The following is a 10,003-nucleotide window of genomic DNA, read 5'->3' as shown; positions in this document are numbered from 1 at the left end:
AAAAAGGAAAGAAAGAGAGAGAGAAAGAAAGAAAAAGAGAAAGAGAGAGAGAGATGAAAGAAAGAAAGAAAGAAAGAAAGAAAGAAAGAAAGAAAGAAAGAAAGAAAGAAAGAAAGAAGAAAAGAAAAGAAAGTTATATAAAATTCAAATTTCAGGGGTCCATAAATAAAATTTCCTTGGAGCACAGCCAGTGCCACAGTGTGTTTGCATATTGTTTGTGTCTGCTTTCTTGCTACATTGGCAGATTGAATAATCATGACACACTGTAGTCTGGCCCGCAAAACCAAAATGATCTGGCCCTTTACCGAAAAAGATTACTGCCCCTGGACTAGAGTAATGATTAGATTGAGAATCAATTTTTTCCCCCAAGAATACTTTATCCATAAGGTTCTTGATTCCTATCATATCATAGTAGGAAGACATGGATTATCCATTCTTGGTGATTATAAAACTGACTTGTGAACTCAGGTCATTTTGTTCCTAATAGAAGCAGTATCATCATCAGCTTTATTTTTATGAATTTTTTTTTTTAGAGCCAGTGTCTCACTCTGTTGTCCAGGCTGGAGTGCAGTGGTGTAATCACAGCTCACTGCAGTCTTGACCTCCTGGACTCTGGTGATCCTCCCACCTCTGCCCCTCAAGTAGCTGGGACCACAAGCGTGTGCCACTATGCCCAGCTAAATTTTCATTTTTTGCAGAGATGGGACCTCACTATGTTGCCCAGGCTGGTCTCAAACTCTTGGCCTCAAATCATCCTCCTGCCTTGGCCTCCCAAAGCAGGGATGATAGGCATGAGCCACTGCATCCAGCTTGTAAATGTTCTTTTTTTTTCACTTAATGTCATATTGTTTTTGTTTGTTTGTTTGATTTTGTTTGTTTGTTTTTTAGAGCCAGGATCTCATTCTGCACCCAGGCTGGAGTGCAGAGGCGTGATCACAACTCACTGCAACCTTAACCTCCTGGACTCAAGTGATCCTCTCCCAAGTGGCTGGGACTACAGGCATGCACCACCATGCCCAGCTAATTTTTTAAAATTTTTAGTAGAGATGGAGTCTTGCTATGTTGCCCAGACTGGTCTTGAACTCTGGGCTCAAATGATCCTCCCACCTCAGCATTACAAAGTGCTCAGATTGCAGGCACGAGCCACCATGCCCGGCCCATATTATAGCTTTCTTCATCACTAAGATGTGTGTGCGTTTTAAGCTGATTTTAAAACCAAACTTAGGTCCCTGGTGAAGTGGCCTTGCTGGGTCTCTGGAGGGGAGTTATTCAGACAATTCGTGGACGCTGCCACTGTTCCCTTCCACCATTCCTTTCCCTGCAGATATTGACGAATGCTCCACACACTCGGGCATCTGTGGCCCTGGCACCTGCTACAACACCCTGGGGAACTACACCTGTGTCTGCCCTGCAGAGTACCTCCAAGTCAATGGTGGCAACAACTGCATGGGTAAGAAGTGTGATGACCTAGGGAACTGGCAGTCACAGAAGCAGCACCTGGGCATGGGAGGAACTGCTGGGAGCCTTCAAGCCTATGGAGAGGGAGGGTAAGCATATATGAAGTGCTGATATGTGGCAGTAAACAAAGCTGCAGGACTCAGGAGCCCAGAGCTGCCATGAACAGTTGCTCAGGTTGTGCACTGCTCAAAAAAGGCTGAAAAAAGTGAACGGACCCTGCAAGTGTGTTGGTAAAGAGACATCAAGCCAATCAAGCCAGCCAGTAATCTTTTTTTTTTTTTTTTTTTTTTTTGAGATAGAGTCTCGCTCTGTCACCCAGGCTGGAGTGCAGTGGCACAATCTCAGCTCACTGCAACCTCCACCTCCCAGGTTCAAGCGATTCTCCTGCCTCAGCCTCCCAAGTAGTTGGGATTACAGGCATGTGCCACCACACCCAGCTAATTTTTGTATTTTTAGTAGAGACAGGGTTTTGCCATGTTGGCCAGGCTGGTCTCGAACTCCTGACCTCAAGTGATCTGCCCGCCTCAGCCTCCCAAAGTGCTGGATTACAGGCATGAGCCACTGTGCCTGGCCAAGCCAATAATCTTCAAATGAATCAGTTAACGAGTTCCCATCTCTTTGGCTCCCTCTTCCACTGACTTAGGTGACCCTTACCCACGTTCTTCTCCCTTATGCCAACTACAGATATGAGGAAGAGTGCCTGCTTCCGGCACTATAACGGCACATGTCAAAATGAGCTGGTCTTTAACGTGACCCGGAAAATGTGTTGCTGCTCCTACAACATTGGCCAGGCCTGGAATAGACCCTGTGAGGCCTGCCCCACTCCCACCAGTCGTGAGTAGCCCTCCCCAACTGTCTTCCCAGCCTGGCCCCTCCTAGCATAATGGTTAAGGAAACATAGTGCCCTTAGGGCTCTTAGATTAATCCTCCTTGTTCTGATGAGAGCCAGAGAGTTGAAGTTTTGTCCCTCTATTAGTCCATTCTCATACTGCTATGAAGAAATACTGGATACTGGGTAATTTATAAAGAAAAAGAGGTTTGGCTGGGCGTGGTGGCTCACGCCTGTAATCCCAGCACTTTGGGAGGCTGAGGCAGATGGATCACTCGAGGTCAGGCATTCGAGACCAACCTGGCCAACATGGTGAAACCCTGTCTCTACTGAAAATACCAAAAAAAATTAGCTGGGCAGGGTGGCACAGGCCCGTAGTCCCAGCTACTTGGGAGTCTGAGGCAAGAGAATCACTTGAACCCAGGAGGTGGGGGTTGCAGTGAGCCGCGATCATGCCACCGCACTCCAGCCTGGGTGACAGAGCAAGACTCCATCTCAAAAAAAAAAAAAAAAAAAAGGAGGTTTAATGGACTCACAGTTCCACATGACTGGGAAGGCCTCACAATCATGACAGAAGGTGAAGGAGGAGCAAAAGTACGTCTTACATGGTGGCAGGCAAGAGAGTGCGTGCAGGGGAACTGCCCTTTATAAAACTGTCAGATCTCACGAGACTTATTCACTATCACGAGAATAGCACGGGAAAGACCCGCCCCCATGACTCAATTACCTCCCACCCAGTCCCTACCGTGACATGTGGGGATATGGGAGCTACAGTTCAAGCTGAGATTTAGGTGGGGCACAGCCAAACTGTGTCAGTCTGCATGTGTGGAAGGCAATACTTTAAAGTGAGCAAGGCAGCTTTTCTTCCATTTTGCAGATTTTGAGAATTCAGGATGGATCAATGGAGTTTTCATTGGTGGGGAAGGCCCTTGAAGATTCACAGGAGTGGCTGGGGGTGGGGTAGGGTGGGAGGGGGTCGGTAAATGTCCCAGGCCAGGGAGGAAAGCACAGCTGGTTAGAGAGACCATAGACCTCCTGGGCTGGGGAAGGGGCAGACCTGGAGAAGCTCAGAGCCAAGATTGGGACCCTGATGGAAACATCGGTCAGGATGAAGGAAGGTGTTCCAGGTAGGGGCACAGCAGGAGCCAAGACCTGGAGGCAGGACAGAACAGAGTGTTGACAGCAGGAATGAGTCCTGTTGGAATGATCTAGCAGCGAGCCCAGGCACCAGGAAGAGCTGCAGGAATGGGGCAGTACTGGGAAGGGAGCTTCTAGGGGTTTATAGAAGTATTCATTTCCCAGAGCTGCTGCAAAACATTACTGCAAACTAGGTGGCTTTAAAAACCAGATGTCATGGCTCACACCTGTAATCCCAGCTATTTGGGAGGCTACGGTGGGAGGGTCACCTGAGCCTGGGAGGTTGAGGCTGCAGTGAGCCGTGATTGCACCAGTGCACTCCAGCCTGGGTGACAGAGTGAGATTTTGTCTCAAAAAAATTAAATTAAATTAAATTAAATTAAATAAGTGGAAGGAGGGAAAGGATGGGGAGAGCAAAAAAGGTTCAAGGTGGCCAGGTGAGGGCTGGGCTCCAGGGATGAGGTTCCCCTCCAGATGGGGAGTGGGTTGGGGTCAGGCCTGCAGCCCCAGACTCAGCTTTGTTCTCCTTTGCGCAGCTGACTACCAGATCCTGTGTGGAAATCAGGCCCCGGGATTCCTCATTGACATCCACACGGGGAAGCCCCTTGGTGAGTGAGCGGTCCCTGCTCTATCCCTGGGCACCCATCCACCTAGGCCTGGTTCTTCCACCCCTCCCCTCCCCCACAGCTCTTTTCCTTACATCCACTCCTCCATCCTCCCCTCCTCCTCGCCCCACACACCTCCAACTCCCCAGGAATCCTGCCCTCAAAAACACTTTTTTTTAAAAAAAGAATGACACTATTTTTATTAAACCGTTATCCATTTTTTAAAATGATAGTAAAATATATGCAACATAAAATTTACCATTCGAGCCATGCACGGTGGCTCACGCCTGTAATCGCAGCACTTTGGGAGGCCGAGGTGGGTGGATCACCTGAGGTCAGGAGTTTGAGACCAGCCTAGCCAACATGGTGAAACCCTGTCTCTACTAAAAACACAAAAAATTAGCTGGATGTGGTGGTGGGTTGTTTCCAGTCCCCTATTGATGGGCACTTAGGTTGTTTCCTGTCCCCCATTGATGGACACTTAGTTTGTTTCCAGTCCCCCACTGATGGACACTTAGATGGTTTTCAGTTCCCTGTTGATGGACACTTAGGTTCTTTCAAGTCCCCTTTTGATGGACACTTAGGTTGTTTCCAGTCCCCTACTGATGGACATTTAGATTGTTTATATATAACAGCTTTATTGAAATATAATTCACATACCACACACTTCACCCATTTAAAGTGCTCTATTCAGTGGTTTTGAGTACATTCACAGTGTTACACAACCATCACCTCAATCTAAGTCTAAAACATTTTCATCACACAAAAGTAAACCCTATGCCTATTAGCAGTCACTCCCTTTACCTCCTCCCTTCTGCCCCTGGCAACCACAAATCGACTTTCTGTCTCTATTGATTTGCTATTTCTGGACGTTTCCTTTAAATGGAGTCATGCAATATTGTTCTTTTGTGTCTGGCTTCTCTTAGCAGAATGATTTTAGGTTTCAACCACATTGTCACATGTTACAGGGCTTTATTCCTTAATAAGGCTGAAGAATATTCCATGGTACAGACATCCCATATTTTGCTCTGCAATTGATGTTTCCAGTTTCTTGCTAAATAGCATCTCATACCGCTGTCCTGCTTACGCTTAAGGCCATTTCTTTCCAGCACGGTTGCTGGGTCACAGGAAGTTGCATTTTTAATTGAGAAAAACACACACTGTCTCTCTGCTCTTGTCTTTCCTCCCACATCCTCATCTCTTTCTGGTGTGAGTGGATGTATTTTGGTCACAGCAAGACTTTTTTGAGTGTGTGCTGGTTTGTGGCCACAACAGCCTCAACCAGACTGCAGGGCTAGTGGGTCCCTTTGCTCAGGGTCACTGGAAGTCCCAGGGGGCTGGGCTGCCCCTGATGGCAGATGCCCTCTGCAGACATTGATGAGTGTGGGGAGATCCCCGCCATCTGTGCCAATGGCATCTGCATCAACCAGATCGGGAGTTTCCACTGCGAGTGCCCCACAGGCTTCAACTACAACAGCATCCTGCTGGCTTGTGAAGGTGCCACCTCTCCCTGTTCCCAGCCCTGGGGTCTGGGTGGGATGCATGGCCGCCACTGTGCAATCTGGGCAAGTAACTAAAACTCTGTAAGCCTCCATTTCCCTGTCTGTATAATGGACTAACACCTTTCCAAGGGCCTCCATCTCATATAACCACCCTTACTCCAGCTCTGGCTGCTTCCAGAGAAACTACCTGCTCCGAAGCAGTGGACTGGGTTTCAGGTTTGATTCTGTCAGGATGGGCTTCTCTGTCACCCCCACCTCATTTGCTGTATTTGCCCAGATGTCGATGAGTGTGGCAGCAGGGAGAGTCCCTGCCAGCAGAATGCCGACTGCATCAACATCCCCGGCAGCTACCGCTGCAAGTGCACCCGAGGGTACAAACTGTCGCCAGGCGGGGCTTGTGTGGGTGAGCAGGGTCCCTGGGAGGAGGTGAGGGAGCTGGGCTCTGTCACCCATGGGGACTTAGATGGGGTATGGCTCTGTCCAGGTCTTTCTCCTTTTCTATACTATTAGTGGGGTGGGGGATGTATTGAGAGTGTCTGTTAATAGGATGTGATAGAGGTGAGAGCTCAGGTTGATGCACACAGCCTGAAGCCCCTGGTGGAAGTTTGAGTGGAGAACTTCAAGGCAGGTTCTAGCTTCCCCATTGCAGTAGGGAGAGCTCAGGCAAACACTGTGTGGTAGGGGCCTTGGGGACACCATGCTCTTTGCACCCCCAGGACGGAATGAGTGTCGGGAGATCCCAAATGTCTGTAGCCATGGTGACTGCATGGACACAGAAGGCAGCTACATGTGTCTGTGTCACCGTGGATTCCAGGCCTCTGCAGACCAGACCCTGTGCATGGGTGAGACCCTTATCTTCCCCGTCCTTTCAAGCCAGGCTGCCTGGGATCTACACCTCCCCTGGGATGGAAGTGGTGATTCTGTTCATCCTAGTTCACAAACAGATCCAAGTTTGGGTCTTGAGATTAAGATCTTGGGTAAATGGCTGATCTGCCTCCCTGTGCCTCAGTTTTCCCATCTGTAAAATGGGGGTGACATATCACACCAGGGGTACTTCCCAGCCATCACCCCCAGGGGTCACTGCTCAGTCATCTAGGCAGGGCTAGGTGCAGGGGAAGAGTGCTAGGTCCAGCTGGCCTCTCACTCCCCAAGTCCCCCAATGCCCTGGGTGAGCTGGGCTGGGCTCTCAGGCTTTGCTTCTGCAGACATTGACGAGTGTGACCGGCAGCCTTGTGGAAATGGGACCTGCAAGAACATCATCGGCTCCTACAACTGCCTCTGCTTCCCTGGCTTTGTGGTGACACACAATGGGGATTGTGTGGGTGAGTCAGCTCAGGTGGCAGGCTGGCCACAAAGTAGGTTCTCAGAATCTAAGGAAGTGAATCTAGAAATTGGCCACAGAAAGATGCCCAGAAAGTCCCTAATTATTTGGAAATTAAATAACATACTCCTAAATAATCCATAGGTCAAATAAATCATAAGGAAAATTAGAAAATATTTTGAAGTAAAAGAAAATGAAAATGAAAGCATAACATGTGAAAATACATAGGCTGCAGCTAAGGGAGCACTTAGGGGCAAATTCATAGCATTACATGGTTATATTAGAAAATATCAGCAACTACCTCGTAAGATAGGTGGAAGGCTAATATACACAGTCTACACATGAGTGCTCAAGTTGAAGCCAATGCTGTCAGCTCAACTCAGTTGTGGACAGAAGTACAAGGAAGGCTTGATCCCTTCAAGTTTTGTGGGCGAACTGGCCTGCCCATCTCCCCTCTACAGATTTTGACGAGTGTACTACCCTGATGGGGCAGGTGTGCCGATTTGGCCATTGCCTCAACACAGCTGGTTCCTTCCACTGCCTCTGCCAGGATGGCTTTGAGCTCACAGCTGATGGGAAGAACTGTGTGGGTGAGTCTGCCTATAGTGCCAGCCCCTGCTCCATGTACACCACAGTTTGGTACTTCTGGGTGAGCATAGATCCATTTACTACCCAAGCATTTATTTTAAGGTTTAAAAAAAAATACCCAGCAGTTTGGGAGGCTGAGGCAGAAGGATTGCTTGAGGCCAGGAGTTTGAGACTATCTTGGGCAGCATAGTGAGTCCTTGTCTCTACAAAGAAATTAAAATTAGCCAGGAGTGGTGGCTATTGCCTGTAGTCCTAGCTACTCAGGAGGCTGGGGCAGGAGAATCACTTGAGCCCAGGAGTTTGAGGCTTCAGTGAGCTGTGATCACACCACTGCACTCCAGCCTGGGCAACAGGGAAATATCCTATCTCAAAATAAATAAATAAATAAAATAATTATAAAACCAGCACATCAAACCTATGTTTCTATGTATGGGGTTTGTTTTATAGGGTGAGGCTGTCTTGAAAATGTAAGTTTCCAGAAGCAAAGAATAGTAGAAGCGCTAAATAGATACCATGGAAGGAATCTGCTGGTGGTGCCAGATTAGGAGTCTTGCTACCTCTTTCCACTGGACACCATCTGGCCCCACCTATAACCCCACGAGAGTCAGATAATCCTTCCCCAGCTGTCCCTGTCGTCCTGAGTCTCAGCCCTTGCCCTGGAGCCAGAATTGCCACTGGGAGGGCTTGTTCTGGGGCCCTCAGTGATCACACAGCGATTGCAGGTGTTGGTCCCAGTCCCAGGTGAGCCCCCTGCATCCTGGCTGGCACAAGGACCCTTCTTCCTCCTTTTCAGACACCAATGAGTGCCTCAGCCTCGCAGGAGCCTGCCTACCAGGCACTTGCCAGAACCTCGAGGGCTCCTTCCGCTGCATCTGTCCCCCTGGCTTCCAGGTGCAGAGTGACCACTGCATTGGTGAGTGTCCAGCCCCAACTCCCATTTCTGGGGCCAGGGAGTGCCTCTCTTTTTCCATCTGTAAAATGGGAATACCAGCTAGGGTTGTGATGAAGGTGGAGATGTACTTAACGCAGCATCAAACACAGCTTCATAAACTATTGTCATTCTGATTGTTTCTGGACTCTCCACTCAGGACTTTGTCTCTAGTGCCCACAGGCTTCCTCATGAATCCTATAAATTGACATGAGTGTGGGGTCTCACTGTTTCTCAATGCACCCAAATGTAGAGCTCCTCACTTGCTAACTGGAGATCAAGGACCGGTCTGGCCCAAGCTTCACTGGTGTAATCACCCATAGAGATGATTTCATGCAGTCTGGACTAACCAGTCTGGCCTAATCTCCTTTGGTCCATTGATCCACTTGGACTAGCCTCAGAGAGTGTGGGCTAACCTGGACCAGCCTGGGCTGAAAAGATGAGCTACCTTGTTCACTGTGGTCTAACCTGGACCAGTCTGGCTTGAGCAGATGGGCTAGCCTGGGCTAACCTCGACCAGTCTGGCCTGGCCTCTTCTGATCTATTCTTTTTTTGTTGTTGTTTTGTTTTGTTTACTTTTCATTTGTTTTTTTGTTTGTTTGTTTTGTTTTGAGACAGAGTCTCACTCTCAGCTCACTGCAACCGCCACCTCCCGGGTTCAAGAGATTCTCCTGCCTCAGCCTCCCGAGTAGCTGGGATTACAGGCGCTCATCACCATGCCTGGCTAATTGTTTATTTTTTTTTTGAGACGGAGTCTCACTCTCTCCCCCAGGCTGGAGTGCAGTGGCACAATCTCGGCTCACTGCAAGCTCTGCCTCCTGGGTTCATGCCATTCTCCTGCCTCAACCTCCCAAGTAGCTGGGACTACAGGCACCTGCCACCACGCCCAGCTAATTTTTTGTATTTTTAGTAGAGACGGGGTTTCACCATGTTAGCCAGGATGGTCTCGATCTCCTGACCTCGTAATCTGCCCGCCTCGGCCTCCCAAAGTGCTGGGATTACAGGCATGAGCCACTGCGCCCCGCCTAATTTTTGTATTTTTAGTAGAAACGGGGTTTCGCCATGATGGCCAGGCTGGTGTCAAACTCCTGACCTCAAGCAATCCTCCCACCTCAGCCTACCAAAGTGCTGGGATTGCAGGCATGAGTCACCACGCCCAGCCTATTCTGATCTATTCCATTTGGGCTAGCTTAGTACAACATGAGCTAACCCTATCCGGTGTAGGGTAAATATATCCAGTCTCAGTTAGCTTTGTGCAATTTTATTTTTTTAAGGGTTAAATTTTTTTTTCTATTTTTTCTTATTTTAATTTCAATAGTTATGGGGAACAGGTGGTTTTTGGTTACATGGATAAGTTCTTCAGTGGTGATTTCTGAGATTTTGGTGCACCTGTCACCTGAGTAGTATACACTGTACCCAGTATGTAGTCTTTTATCCCTCACCCCCCTCCCATCCTTCCCTGGGAGTCCCCAAAGTCCTTTATATCATTATTATGCTTTTGCATCCTCATAGATTAGCTCCCACTTATAAGTGAGAACATACGATATTTGGTTTTCCATTCCTGGGTTACTTCACTTAGAATAACGGCCTCTAGCCCCATCCAAGTTGCTGCAAAGGACAATTATTTTGTTCCCC

At 48.5% G+C, this 10,003-nt stretch overlaps 1 protein-coding gene across 1 annotated transcript in view; it reads left to right on the top strand.

The window, feature by feature from the left end:
* Positions 1 to 8,577, top strand: part of LOC131380839 (fibrillin-3-like) — a 14,441-nt gene extending 5,864 nt beyond the window's left edge. Inside the window, exons 2-11 of the mRNA XM_058425753.1 lie at positions 1,325 to 1,450; positions 2,143 to 2,292; positions 3,961 to 4,032; positions 5,401 to 5,526; positions 5,809 to 5,934; positions 6,248 to 6,373; positions 6,737 to 6,853; positions 7,314 to 7,442; positions 8,234 to 8,353; positions 8,543 to 8,577. Of these exons, the coding sequence (XP_058281736.1) occupies positions 1,325 to 1,450; positions 2,143 to 2,292; positions 3,961 to 4,032; positions 5,401 to 5,526; positions 5,809 to 5,934; positions 6,248 to 6,373; positions 6,737 to 6,853; positions 7,314 to 7,442; positions 8,234 to 8,353; positions 8,543 to 8,577 (1,127 nt within the window). The remainder of the gene's footprint in view (positions 1 to 1,324; positions 1,451 to 2,142; positions 2,293 to 3,960; positions 4,033 to 5,400; positions 5,527 to 5,808; positions 5,935 to 6,247; positions 6,374 to 6,736; positions 6,854 to 7,313; positions 7,443 to 8,233; positions 8,354 to 8,542) is intronic.
* Positions 8,578 to 10,003: the final 1,426 nt, after the last annotated feature.

Source organism: Hylobates moloch, unplaced genomic scaffold, assembly GCF_009828535.3.
Source record: "Hylobates moloch isolate HMO894 unplaced genomic scaffold, HMol_V3 SCAFFOLD_12, whole genome shotgun sequence".
NCBI lineage: Eukaryota > Metazoa > Chordata > Mammalia > Primates > Hylobatidae > Hylobates > Hylobates moloch.
The sequence above is the reverse complement of the archived record's forward strand: the minus strand, read 5'-3'. Positions and strand labels throughout refer to the sequence as shown.